At 44.0% G+C, this 14769-nt stretch overlaps 2 protein-coding genes across 2 annotated transcripts in view; one reads left to right on the top strand and one right to left on the bottom strand.

Moving 5' to 3' along the window:
- The window catches only part of LPXN (leupaxin), a 156341-nt gene that overhangs the window by 65650 nt on the left and 75922 nt on the right, over positions 1 to 14769 (top strand). The window lies entirely within an intron of this gene.
- Positions 5712 to 9223, bottom strand: LOC142014056 (olfactory receptor 8U3-like). Its single transcript, XM_074996068.1, has 3 exons — positions 9193 to 9223; positions 6884 to 6894; positions 5712 to 6662 (listed from the first exon to the last, which is right to left on the bottom strand). Exon 3 carries the CDS (start codon positions 6651 to 6653, stop codon positions 5712 to 5714), a length of 942 nt encoding a protein of 313 aa, XP_074852169.1. The 5' UTR covers positions 6654 to 6662; positions 6884 to 6894; positions 9193 to 9223.

Below are 14769 nucleotides of genomic sequence, written 5' to 3'. Positions count from 1 at the left end.
AGGCGCTTGGAATAGTCTTTCTCGCTGCAACTTCTAATAACTTCTACAATGAACTACTGTGAAACACAACCAATCTATTAAGCCTGTGTTCCACAAATTAAATATAAACTTGAGTGCAAAGTATTATTATTATCTAAATGAAGTACAGGCTGAACCTCTCTCATCCAGCACCCTTGCAACCTGACCGGCGTGGGATGAGATAATATGATGGACTACAGGAGGTCAATATTGTGTAGCAGCATTACCAACACTTTCATGACTAACTGGGCTCTTAGAAGACATTTAGGGGTAAATTACAATTAAATAACAGCACAGAACAATGCGAGTCAGACTGGTGGTTTTAAACAAGCTTTTTGGGACCACGAGAAATTTGGCCACACCCATGGTAAGTGGACAGCTGGCTGTAATCATGAGAGATTACAGATACTGCCAGAGAAGAGAGTTGTTGGTTAGAAAGCTTCAACCTGTATCTCTAAATATCAGAAAAGAATTTTTTTTTTCCCCAGAGCCTGTAGTTAGAACTCCCTTTAGGTTTGTTTTGTTGTAGATTTTTTACAGTGAACTGTGTTAATTTTTTAATGGGATGGGAAATCTCCAGAATCAATCCCTAGTCGTTGCAGCAAGAGCTGATGGTATTAAAGAAGGGAGAACTCTGGCTGGGGTGGGTGGGATATTAAATCCAAGATCAAACATTTTGGATTAGTTGCAAATGAGATCAGCAATTCAGAGAGGACTGTTGGAGGAAGGTGAGCAGTGCCCATTGGTTTGTTAAATGCTAAGACAATAGACCTGGCTCTGAACAGAGTTAGATGAGATCTAAAACATCAACCACTGGCCCCCATCCCTGCCACAGCTCAAATTAACATCACAAACAGGACAGGTTGGAATTGTAAATAGGTCGAGTTCAGGAGTCAGACTTGTGGCAGCTGGCCTTGTATTAACTTCAGCATCCCCCCACAGGAGACTAGCCATAGATATGGGAAACCCCAACCCCAAAGTCTTCCGCCTACCTGTGCAAATGAAGCCACTTCCCTCTTTCATGGCAAAGGACTGAAGTTTGGCTGGTTCCAGAAGGTTTATTTGGTGCCTTAACCCTTTGAGAACTTGTCCCTGAAGCACCTCACAGCTCAGCACCTGCTCCAGTCCCCAGATGGGCCATAAACACCCAGCTCCATGGGGGAACCAAGCAAAAAACTTCAACAGTGTTTCAAATGATTCAGTTGCAGGGCCCCCGGTGAGTGAAAATACAAAATTCTGTCCTTGAAGTTGCTGGCAATTGACATGTTTGTAATATCTGAAGGCTGAACACCAAAACGTGGAAGACGAGTGCCTGCAAGAGCTATGCAAAGTGACTATCTCTGATCTTTACTGCCCAAACTTTCTATCTATGTCTGTGTGACAATTTGCTCAAAGAGTCTCTTCCATCCTCGTGCTTGCTCACCTCTGCCTCTTTGTCCACCTTTAAGGATCAATAGACTGTCCTTGGATTTTTCATACAAAGAAGCATCAATTTCATGCTATGTGAATGGATGATTGACCCTATAGATGGCCATTTCTAGGTGCTATAGAGCAGTGTTTCTCAACCTTTTTTTTATAAAGTACCCCCTTTTCAAAAAATGTTATATGTACCACCAGACTTCTCTTGCAAACGCTCATTCTACATGTACCACTGGCTGAGAAATATGGTTCTAAGGTAATCTAGGTGTTGAAACAGTGTCCTTTTGAACCTGTAGAGGTTACTGTACCCTTCTCAGAAGTGAGCTTTGTTTTGTGAACTAAGAACTTATATCTCATTTAAAAACAGTTTACAAAAACATGCAAAAATATCACGGAAGACTACTTGTGAAAACTTGCTGCCTTTCTGCCACCTTATTATCAAATAAATGAATTTGAATGAAAATATTGTACTGACATTTCAGCATCAGGCTACTGAAGAATTAGAAGAAATCATTGTCTGAATGAACTTTTACATTCTAATGATTTTGCTAGTTTTTATATGTAGCTTGTTATAAAACTAGGCAAATATCTAGATGAGTTGATGTACTCTCTGGAAAATCTCGGTGTGCTCCCAAGGGTATACATACCCCTGGGTGAGAAACACTGGTATAGTTTTTGAGAATGTAGACCAATCTCCTGGCTACATAATGTTCTTACATCACTTCTGGCATCAGAAATGTGAATGAAGAAGCCTTATATCCTTGCAAATCATAGATCATTTTGCAAATACATAACAGGCTCTTTCACTTTTACATCTAACATAGGTGGCTTAATGGTCACTCATTTATATTCCATAATTATAACTACTATTTAAACCCTTGTCCTTTTCTCCCTAGAAAGTTTTTCTTCTCTGCAGCTGCAAAACAAGCAGTAATGCACTACTAGGGCTACTGATCTATATTGATATAGCTGGAATATGAACAGAAATGTACTGCCATAACGTACAACTACTCAATTCTGGCTTGCTGAAAAGCATTAGATTTCACCTGTCTATCTTGTATTACAGTCGAATACTTGGCAAAGACATCTTTATGGATTGTTACCTGCTTAGGAGGAATTCACTGTCCATCTTCTTATTTCTTTTTGTCTTCTACTTCCTTCTTCAGAAGGAATTCAGAATTCTCATCTTCTCTGTTTTTGTGAACATCTTATTGTTTCCTTCTGTTGTCCATGTTTCTCTCTCTGTACCCACAGATTGTGGCTCATCTTGAAGTTACTTTATAAAATCTGGGTCTGAGATGAGCTTTCTTTTGTCTGTTTGTACAGTAACTTGTACAAGGGCACCGTGACTGGGAACCGGACACGCTTATGAAGTAGGCAGGGCCTTCCGGGTATATATAAAGGTTTGACATAATTCTGGGTCTCATGAAAAGGAAGCAGAGACATGACAGAGGTCAAGGTATAAGCTAACCTCTCACTAGTGGGATTTTGTAAGTAACTTCCCCTGTGGGAAGGATTATACCACAAAGACGACTTTGGGCATTGAGCCCCAGGGCAAGGTGTGGGGTGGCTCCACACCCAGAAGGGGTGGGGCCAAGACAGGAAAGGGTGGAGCCAAGGGCAGAATAGCACCACCCATATTGCAGCACTGCACCCCCCTTCCCTGAGAGCCACAGGCAGACGGATAAGCGCGGCCCTGGTGCTTCAAAGGGACTCGGAACTCCAGCCGCCACCATTGCCAATGCTGCATCTGGGGGTATTATGAAAATTCCTTAGTTCCTAGAAAGATCTGGGAGTGGAATCGGAGTTGCATGGAGCAGCGACTAGAGCTGATTATGGAGAGATGCTGGACTCTTCCGGAGTTAAGCCTTCCTGTAATGGTGCTGTAGCTCACTCCAGCTGGCAGATGGTCACAAGGAAGCTTGTAGAAGTTTGGCTAATGAGAGGGAGGAGGAGTCAGCCAATCAGAGGAAGGCTGGACCCCATACCAGGCCACAGAGCTGTGAGATGATCACTCTTCCCCAAGCAGCAAGGGAGAAGGAGCTGGGTGCAAGCAGGGGAGGGAACCAGCAGCACCTTGGACAGAGCAATGCTGGGAAGGCTCAGGGCAGCCTGAGGGACGCTCCAGCCTGATACGTCCCGGGCTGTGGGCCTTGATAGAAGGGCGGAGAAGGTGCAAGAGCCACCCTGAAGTGGCCCAGGGACCACTGAGAAGGAAGGGAAGAGAAGAAAGACAAGAGATGGCTGCCACCAGAGACCATCTGGACTGGAACCCAGAGTAGCGGGCAGGCCTAGATCCTGCCCCTACTCTCGCCACTCCCCTGCACCCCACCTTGCCACACTAGAGTGAGGCCAATCTAGACTGTGGCTTGACCCTGAGGAGAGGGGCCAGACCATGACTGCAGCTGCCCATAGAGTCAGAGGCCAGGAGTTAGGATTTTTGGTACCCCCCGAAAGTGGGGTGTGTGTGTGTGTGAAAGAGTGCGGTAGAGACTGATACAGATATAGTGCAACCTACCTTGTATTAATGTACTATATATACTATAACACATTAATACAAGATGAGATGGTAGATACAGATACCGATACACTCCCTCTCGTGGGTGGGGGTTGTTGTTTTTTGAAAGTTCACACATGGAAACCATACTAATTAGGACGCTGAAGTCCAGAGCGCGGGATGGTTCCAGATCCTAATGGTGGAAACAGGAGAGTGGAGAACAGTAAATGGCTGAGGCACCAACTAGAGTCCAAAATGTTTGTTTCTAGTTTTTCTCTGAGCTTATTTATTTTTGTTTGTATTCAGCAGATTATAAGAGAAGTTATTGGGTTTGTCAAAAAGAAAGGTTGTTGAGTTTTTGCTTTTGGATGAAAAGTTGAAAAGGTCCTGCAGAAAAAAACAAAGAGAAAACCCCATCTTTTCCCTGCCAACTCTAGTGAATAGCTTTCCCTCCCAGAAATGTAGGCCCCTGTTATCTGTGAGACAGAGTTTGTATCAAATGGATTCTCATTTGGATAACTTGTGGAGACACCTATCCATGTGACTGGCCACATCCTCAGCTGGTCTAAATTGACTGGCTCCTTTGGTTTCAATGAAACGACCTGTGACCCAGGTAGAATGTGCATTTTGTTTCCATTACCTTTCCTTGCTGTCCATCCACTGTTCAATAAAGAGGCAGTGGTTTTAACCCAAAACATATCTCAGTGTTGCAAGTTAGGCAAGACGGTGATCTGATGTGGAGCCGGCGAGCTGTGGTGTACGAGTCCTTTAGCAGTGAAACTTTGAATAAGATCAATCACCAGTGAAGCAGGGGCTGGACACTCTGGAAGACTTGGCTATTGGAGTGTGTCTGCTGTTAATCTATAGAGAGATTACTTCTGTAGTCTTAAAGGGGAGTATTTGAATTGTCTGTGGCCTTGGGAATTTGGTAACTTAGCCCTGGTTAGCACAGACAGACGTCACGTGAGGGACAACAGGAGACAATGAGGTACACACAGGAAGCCCCAAACCAGCTAAAGATCTCGCTTTATGTGTTTACCAAGTTTTAAAAATATTTATTTTTGATCAAACCAAGTGCCTTCACCCCTCACCCGAGCCTCTAATCATTCTCTTGAATCATATCAAGGTCTGCAGAATAAACATGTGATGCTGTCCACTCAGACATGTCTGCACTCCAAAGTTCTTTGAGAATAGCTTATTCTGGAGTTATTATTCCAAAACAAGCTTTTTGGGAATGATGCGTGAACACTACAGGGAAACCTAAAATAAGAAAAACTTATTCCAAAATAATGCGCCCATACACAATAGATCCTATTTCGGATTCGAGCCCCTGGAAGCGCTCAAGGGCCATGTCTACACAGTAAAGTTATTTGAGACTAAGCTATTCCAGAAGAGCTTCTTTCAAAATGGCCACTCTTCCCTTTCTAGAAAGCCCTTCTTCCAAACTTTTGAAATGAGCTCAATTACTCATGGCAAGAGGTTTACAGAATTCGAAATAAGCCTCCTCCTATTTTTAAATAACTTTGAAATAGCAGTTTTGCTGTGTAGATGCTCACCAAGTTATTTTGGAATAGTGGTGTTTCCTGACACTGGACTCAAAGAATGTCAGTGCTGTCAGCAATCACAGCCCTCATTCCATGTTTGCAGAAAGTCAAGTGGTGAGAAAAGTGGAGTTACCATGCAAAGTCAGTTAATCTAAGGGTGAAAATAAAAAGGAAGAATTTCCTTTTGTCCATCAGTCTCTGTGGGTTACTGACAATTAGTTGGTGAATTGCTTTCAGTTAAAACTCCAACGCTTTTTAGATATGACTTTCTTCAGGGCGTCCTTCACCTCCTTGTTCCGAAGGCTGTAGATCAGGGGGTTCAACATAGGGATCACCACCGTGTAGAAGACGGAGGCCACTTTGTCTGTGTCCAGTGAGAGGTTGGTGCTGGGTTGTAAATACATAAAGATCTGAGTCCCGTAGAAGATGGTGACAGTCGTGAGGTGGGAGGCGCAGGTGGAGAAAGCTTTGCACTTGCCTTCTGTGGAGTGGATCCTCAGGATGGTGGAGAAGATAAAGAGGTAGGAGATCAGGATGATGAGGGAGGTGGTTATCACGTCAAAACCAGCAAAGGCAAAGACCAGTAACTGTTTGGTGTGGGTACTAGAGCAGGAGAGGGCCATCAAGGGCATGTCATCGCAGTAGAAATGGTTGATCTTGTTGGAGGAACAGAAGGATAATTGAAAAGTAAGGATGGTTTGGAGCAGGGCAACGCAGAAGCTGTACATGTAAGGAACAGCTACCAGGTGCACACAGACCTTGTGGGACATGATGACCTGGTAAAGCAGTGGGTTACAGATGGCCACATAACGATCATAGGCCATCCCAGCCAGGAGGAAAGACTCTGTGATCATGAACATTAGGAAACAGCCCAGCTGTGCAGCGCAGGCGTAATAAGAAATGGTTTTACTCTGCGCTAAGAAGTTCACCAGCATTTGAGGGGTGATGGTTGAGGAATAACAGAGATCCACAAAAGCCAAATGGCTGAGGAAAAAGTACATGGGAGTGTGAAGTCGACGGTCAACTCTGATTAACATGGTCATCCCAAGATTGCCCACCAGGGTGACACCATAGATAAGTAGGAACAACAGGAAAAACGGGACTTGGAGCTCTGGACGATCTGTGATTCCCAGAAGGATGAACTCAGTCACCACAGTGAGATTTTTGTGAGCCATTTATTGCCCCTTTTTAACGTTTTGGGGTTGGAAGGCTGAACACTCCAATTGGACATGAGGTTACAGATCAAAAAAGCTGTTCTCCTAACTTCATTGCAAAGAATCTATAAAATGTCATTGGTTTCGTTGGTACTGTCATCAATTTTGTACTACATAACTGGGTATTTAACCCTTCAGAAGGCCATTTTGAGGTGCTGTGGGTTATGACATCTCTCAGGGATGGTCTAGACGGTGCTTGGTGCTGATGTGAGGGCAAAGGACTGGAGTCGATGACCTCTCGAGCTCTCTTCCACTTCCAGTGTTCTATGATTCTGTTATATTTGGAACTTCTTTCCTGGGGCAAACACCATGATGCTGCTTCATTACTTTTGACATCTGAAATGTGAATACAGAAATCTTACAGCCTTGCAAAACTGAGATCATTTTATAAGTCAGTAACGGGTTCCTTCACTTGTACGTGGGACAGAGATGGCTTTGTGGTCAAGTCAGTCATTTCTGTATTCCAGAATTATAAATACTGCCAAAACTATTTGCCTTTGTTCCAAGAAGTTTTCTTGCTTCTACAGCTTCAAAACAAGCAATAACACACTTCCAGGGATACTAGTTAATATTTGTGCACCTGGAATATTCAGCCAAACACATGACTGTAACCTATAACTACTCGAGATTGTGTCAGTAACCTGATGAAAGGAATTAGATTGCTCCTGCCTCCCTAGATTTATATAATGCCTCATAAAGGCATATTTGTGGATTGCACCTGGGTTAAATCTTTCATTTTTTCCTTTCTTTGTTTTAATTATTATTCTGAAGCAGCGACTGGAATCCTTCATGGTCTCGTGTTTTGTCCTTTCCTTCTGTGATGGAGTGGGGTGTGTGAGGATTTTATTCCCAGGGTTAGGTTGCATGTGTTTCCTATTATCCTGTAGCAACCCAAGGGTGTGCCTCAGTTTCCCTAGGACCAGCATCAGTGCATGGTGGTAATGGGAGTTTCGTAGTGTTGACTTATCCCCAATACATCATGGGCCTCCCTTGCTATTTGTAACCCAGGCAACCAGGTGACTTCTTTCTTTTCTGGAGAATGGGACAAAGGAGGGAGAAGGGGCCTGGCTGGTTTGACCTGGGACTGGGCTATTGAGTTGGGTAATCTTGGCTGACTTGAGAAGGAGAAAACAGAGCCAGGACCCCAGCTTGGGGATCCCCTGTGGGCTCCCTCCCTCCAAGATGGATTGTACTGTCTGCTTCCACTTTCTGTGATGACAAGTGTGTTCAATGCAGTGTCCTTGTCACCTCATAAACCTTCTGTTGCCCTCCTGAATGGGACGCACATCTGGCTGCGGATGTGGGTGCAGAGCCCAGAGACCCCACAGTCCGTCACCACTTCCTTTTTCCAAAATCTATTAAATTCTCATCTTTTTCTCTTTGTTTTGGGCCCTGGTGTCAAATCATGAACATGCCAACCTGGGCTAAGTGGAGATAAACAGTGACCGTTACTGACAATGGTGATCAAATCACCTTATTGTTTCCTTTTGTTCTTCCTATTTGTTCACCAGTTGTCTGTCATCTTATAGTTACACTGGAAGATTTACCCAGCATTGATCAGGTCCTTAACTCTGTTCATTTTTGGTTATTTTGGAACATGACATGAAAATGTCCAGGCTTCATTTAAATCATTGCTCGGGGGTGGGGCTGGGGAGGAAGGGTTCAGTTTGCAGCTGCCCCAGGGACAGAGGAGTTCCCCAGGCCTCTCAATCCACAGCAGCTTGTAGCCAGGTAAGAAGCACCTCTCCATGGCTGCTGCAGGTCTAGCAGGCACAGCCAAGGAAGGGTTGCATGTCCTCCAGCTGGAGGTAGCACAGCTTCATCTGCCCCCTGTGTTCTCCAACCAGAGTGAGGAATGCCACACTCTGTGCATTTTCCCTCCTTCCCTGGCAAATGGGAAACAGCCAGCAACATCCCTGTATTAACTGGGGGAGCTCCCCCATCCTCCCTAAAGGGCACACGACTGGTGGGAGGCTGAGGGATGGGGTTGTCCCTAACAGCAGCTGGGTGAACGCTCCACCAGCACCTTTCACCATCTGTTAAATCTGTCTCTTTTCTACATGAGGTTAGGAAATGCAGTCCCATTCTAGGCACATCCCAGTTTCCTGGCAGAAGGAAGCCATAACTTGGTTTTGAAATACGATAAGAGCAAGCTGTATCCTGAATGTGGCGGTGCTAGCTCTTACCATTTAGGAGGAGATCTTAAGCAAGCAGACACACATACAGACAAACACTTTCCAATATATAATAGACTCTGAAATGGTTGGGTCCGAGATGATCTCTTTGTGTCTGCTTCTCCAATGACTTGCACAATGGCACTGTGATCCGTGAAAGGGAATACTTATGCCAAAATACTCAGAGAGGGAATGAAGAGGGAGAAAAGGATGGCTGACTTTTGAGAGGCAAAGGCGCTTGGAATTGTCTTTCTCGCTGCACCTTCTAATAACTTCTACAATTAACTACTGTGAAACACAGCCAATCTATTAAGCCTGTGTTCCACACATTAAATATAAACTTGAGTGCAAAGTATTATTATTATCTAAATGAAGTACAGGCTGAAACTCTCACATCCAGCACCCTTGCAACCTGACTGGCATGGGATGAGATAATATGATGGACTACAGGAGGTCAATATTGTGTAGCAGCATTACCAACACTTTCATGACTAACTGGGCTTTTAGAAGACGTTTAGGGGTAAATTACAATTAAATAACAGCACAGAACAATGAGAGCCAGACTGATGGTTTTAAACAAGCTTTTTGGGACCACGAGAAATTTGGCCACACCCATGGTAAGTGGACATGTGGCTGTAATCATGACAGATTGCAGGTATTGCCAGAGGTGAGAGTTCTTGGTTAGAAAGCTTCAACCTGTATATCTAAATATTAGAAAAGAAAATTTCTTTTGCCCAGAGCTCAGAGTTATAACTCCCTTTAGGTTTGTTTTGCTTTAGATTTTTTAACAGTGAACTGTGTTCAATTTTTAGTGGGATGGGAAATCTCCAGAATCAATCCCTAGTCATTGCGGCAAGAGCTGATGGTATTAAAGAAGGGAACGTGGTTCTGTTTGCATTAGTGCTAAATGAATCTGCCAGCATACAGCTGAGTTGCTGAGAACTCTGGCTGGGGGGGGTGGGATATTAAATCCAAGATCAAACCTTTTGGATTAGTTAACAAATGAGATCAGCAATGCACAGAGGACTGTTGGAGGAAGGTGAGCAGTACCCATTGGTTTGTTAAATTCTAAGACAATAGACCTGGCTCTGAATAGAGTTAGATGAGATCTAAAACATCAACCACTGGCCCCCATCCCTGCCACAGCTCAAATTAACATCACAAACAGGACAGGTTGGAATTGTAAATAGGTCGAGTTCAGGAGTCAGACTTGTGGCCGCTGGCCTTGTATTAACTTCAGCATCCCCCAACAGGAGACTAGCCATAGATATGGGAAACCCCAACCCCAAAGTCTTCCGCCTACCTGTGCAAATGAAGCCACTTCCCTCTTTCATGGCAAAGGACTGAAGTTTGGCTGGTTCCAGAAGGTTTATTTGGTGCCTTAACCCTTTGAGAACTTGTCCCTGAAGCACCTCACAGCTCAGCACCTGCTCCAGTCCCCAGATGGGCCATTAACACCCAGCTCCATGGGGGAACCAAGCAAAAAACTTCAACAATGTTTCAAATGATTCAGTTGCAGGGCCCCCGGTGAGTGAAAATACAAAATTCTGTCCTTGAAGTTGCTGGCAGTTGACATGTTTGTAATATGTGAAGGCTGAACACCAAAACGTGGAAGACGAGTGCCTGCAAGAGCTATGCAAAGTGACTATCTCTGATCTTTACTGCCCAAACTTTCTATCTATGTCTGTGTGACAATTTGCTCAATGAGTCTCCTTGTGCTTGCTCACCTCTGCCTCTTTGTCCAGCTTTAAGGATCAATAGAATGTCCTTGGATTTTTCATACAAAGAAGCATCAATTTCATGCTATTTGAACGGATGATTGACCCTATAGATGGCCATTTCTAGGTGCTATGGAGCAGTGTTTCTCAACCTTTTTTTTTATAACGTACCCCCTTTTAAAAAAAATTACAAGTACCCCCAGACTTCTCTTGCAAACGCTCATTCTATGTGTACCACCGGTTGAGATATATTGTCCTAAGGTAATTGAAGTGTTGAAACAGCGTCCATTCAACCTGTAGAGGTTACTGTACCCTTCTCAGGATTGAGCTTTGTATTGTGAACTAAGAACTTACATCTCATTTAAAAACAGTTTACAAAAACATGCAAAAATAGCACAGAAGACTACTTCTGAAAACTTGCTGCCTTTCTGCCACCTTATTATCAAATAAATGAATTTGAATGAAAATATTGTTCTGACATTTCAGCATCAGGCTACTGAAGAATTAGAACAAATCATTGTCTGAATGAACTTTTAGATTCAAATGATTGAGCTATAGTTTTATATGTAGCTCGCTCTAAAACTAGGCAAATATCTAGATGAGTTGATGTACTCTCTGCAAAATCTCGTTGTACTCCCAAGGGTACACATACCCCTGGGTGAGAAACACTGGTATAGTTTATGAGAATGTAGACCAATCTCCTGGATACATGTTGCTCTTACATTACTTCTGGCATCAGAAATGTGAATGAAGAAGCCTTATATCCTTGCAAATCATAGATCATTTTGCAAATACATAACAGGCTCTTTCACTTTTACATCTCACATAGGTGGCTTAATGGTCACTCATTTATATTCCATAATTATAACTACTATTTAAACCCTTGTCCTTTTCTCCCTAGAAAGTTTTTCATCTCTGCAGCTGCAAAACAAGCAGTAATATACTGCTAGGGCTACTGGTCTATGTTGATATAGCTGGAATATGAACAGGAACGAACTGCCATAATGTACAACTACTGAAGTCTGGCTTGCTGAAAAGCATTAGATTTCACCTGTCTATCTAGTATTACAGTCGAATACTTGGCAAAGACATCTTTATGGATTGTTACCTGCTTAGGAGGAACTCACTGTCCATCTTCTTATTTCTTTTTGTCTTCTACTTCCTTCTTCAGAAGGAATTCAGAATTCTCATCTTCGCTGTTTTTGTGAACATCTTATTGTTTCCTTCTGTTGTCCATGTTTCTCTGTGTGTACCCAAAGATTGTGGCTCATCTTGAAGTTACTTTATAAAATCTGGGTCTGAGATGAGCTTTCTTTTGTCTGTTTGTACAGTAACTTGTACAAGGGCACCGTGATTGGGAACCGGACACGCTTATGAAGTAGGCAGGGCCTTCCGGGTATATATAAAGGTTTGACATAATTCTGGGTCTGATGAAAAGGAAGCAGAGACATGACGTAGTACAGGGTATAAGCTAACCTCTCACTAGTGGGATTTTGTAAGTAATTTACCCTGTGGGTAGGATTATACCACAGAGAAGACTTCAGGCAGTGAGCCCCAGGGCAAGGTGTGGGGTGGCTCCACACCCAGAAGGGGTGGGGCCAAGACAGGAAAGGGTGGAGCCAAGGGCAGAATAGCATCGCCCATATTGCAGCACTGCACCCCCCTTCCCTGAGAGCCACAGGCAGCCGGATCAGCAAGGTCCTGGTGCTTCAAAGGGACTCAGAGCTCCAGCTGCCACCATTGCCAATGCTGCATCTGGGGGTATTATGAAAATTCCTTAGTTGCTAGAAAGATCTGGGAGTGGAATCGGAGTTGCATGGAGCAGTGACTAGGGCTGATTATGGAGAGATGCTGGTCTCTTCCTGAGTTAAGCCTTCCTGTAATGGTGCTGTAGCTCACTCCAGCTGGCAGATGGTCACAAGGAAGCTTGTAGAAGCTTGGCTAATGAGAGGGAGGAGGAGTCAGCCAATCAGAGGAAGGCTGGGCCCCATACCAGGCCACAGAGCTGTGGGATGATCACTCTTCCCCAAGCAGCAAGGGAGAAGGAGCTGGGTGCAAGCAGGGGAGGGAACCAGCAGCACCTTGGACAGAGCAATGCTGGGAAGGCTCAGGGCAGCCTGAGGGACGCTCCAGCCTGATACGTCCCGGGCTGTGGGCCTTGACAAAAGGTCGGAGAAGGTTCAAGAGCCACCCTGAAGTGGCCCAGGGACCACTGAGAAGGAAGAGAAGAGAAGAAAAGCTAGAGATGGCTGCCACCAGAGACCATCTGGACTGGGACCCAGAGTCACGGGGGGGCCTAGAGCCTGCCCCTACTCTCGCCACTCCCCTGCACCCCACCTTGCCACACTAGAGTGAGGCCAATCTAGACCATGGCTTGACCCTGAGGAGAGGGGCTAGACCTTGACTGCAGCTGCCGATAGAATCAGGGGCCAGGAGTTAGGATTTTTGGTACCCCCCGAAAGTGGTGTGTGTGTGTGTGAAAGACTGGTTGGGTAGAGACTGATACAGATATATTGCAACCTACCTTGTATTAATGTACTATATATAGTATAACACATTAATACAAGATGCGATGGTAGATACAGATACCGATACACTCCCTCTCGGGGGTGGGGGTTGTTGTTTTTTGAAAGTTCACACATGGAAATCATACTAATTAGGACGCTGAAGTCCAGAGCGTGGGATGGTTCCAGATCCTAATGGTGGAAACAGGAAAGCGGAGAACAGTCAATGGCCGAGGCACCAACTAGAGTCCAAAATATTTGTTTCTAATTTTATGCTGAGCTTATTTATTTTTTGTTTGTATTCAGCAGATTACAACAGAAATTTTTGGGATTGTCAAAAAAGAAATGTTATTGAGTTTTTGCTTTTGGATGGAAATTTGAAAAGATTCTGCAGAAAAAAACAAAAAGAAAACCCCATCTTTTCCCTGCCAACTCTAGTGAATAGCTTTCCCTCCCAGAAATGTTGGCCCCTGTTATCTGTGAGACAGAGTTTGTATCAAATGGATTCTCATTTGGATAACTTGTGGAGACACCTATCCATGTGACTGGCCACATCCTCAGCTGGTCTAAATTGATCTGGCTCCTTTGGTTTCAATGAAACGACCTGTGACCCAGGTAGAATGTGCATTTTGTTTCCATTGCCTTTCCTTGCTGTCCATCCACTGTTCAATAAAGAGGCAGTGGTTTTAACCCCAAACGTATCTAAGTGTTGTAAGTTAAGTAGGGGTGTGATCTGATGTGGAGCCGGCGAGCTGTGGTGTACTAGTCCTTTAGCAGTGAAACTTTGAATAAGCTCAATCACCAGTGAAGCAGGGGCTGGACACTCTGGAAGACTTGGCTATTGGAGTGTGTCTGCTGTTAATCTATAGAGAGATTACTTCTGTAGACTTAAAGGGGAATATTTGAGTTGTCTGTGGCCTTGGGAATTTGGTAACTTAGCCCTGGTTAGCACAGACAGACTTCACGTGAAGGGCAGCAGGAGACAATGAGGTACACACCGGAAGCACCAAACCAGCTAAAGATCTCGCTTTATGTGTTTATCAAGTTTTAAAAATATTTATTTTTGATCAAACCAAGTGCCTTCACCCCTCACCCGAGCCTCTAATCATTCTCTTGAATCATATCAAGGTCTGCAGAATAAACATGTGATGCTGTCCGCTCAGACATGTCTGCACTCCAAAGTTCTTTGAGAATAGCTTATTCTGGAGTTATTATTCCAAAAAAAGCTTTTTGGGAATAATGCGTGAACACTACAGGGAAACCTAAAATAGGAAAAACTTATTCCAAAATAATGCGCCCATACACAATAGATCCTATTTCGGATTTGAGCCCCTGGAAGCGCTCAAGGGCCATGTCTACACAGTAAAGTTATTTGAGACTAAGCTGTTCCAGAAAAGCTTCTTTCAAAATGGCCACTCTTCCCTTTCTAGAAAGCCCTTCTTCCAAACTTTTGAAATGAGCTCAATTACTCATGGCAAGAGGTTTACAGAATTCGGAATAAGCCTCCTGCTATTTTTAAATGACTTTGAAATAGAAGTTTTGCTGTGTAGATGCTCACCAAGTTATTTTGGAATAGCGGTGTTTCCTGACACTGGACTCAAAGAATGTCAGTGCTGTCAGCAATCACAGCCCTCATTCCATGTTTGCAGAAAGTCAAGTGGTGAGAAAAGTGGAGTTACCA

Source organism: Carettochelys insculpta, chromosome 6 (genome assembly GCF_033958435.1).
Source record: "Carettochelys insculpta isolate YL-2023 chromosome 6, ASM3395843v1, whole genome shotgun sequence".
Classification (NCBI taxonomy): Eukaryota; Metazoa; Chordata; order Testudines; family Carettochelyidae; genus Carettochelys; species Carettochelys insculpta.
This window is presented reverse-complemented; position numbering and strand designations above follow the sequence as displayed.

Excerpts from the sequence above, each read along its gene's own strand:
- LOC142014056 (XM_074996068.1), bottom strand. The coding sequence starts at position 6,653 with ATGGCTCACAAAAATCTCACTGTGGTGACTGAGTTCATCCTTCTGGGA.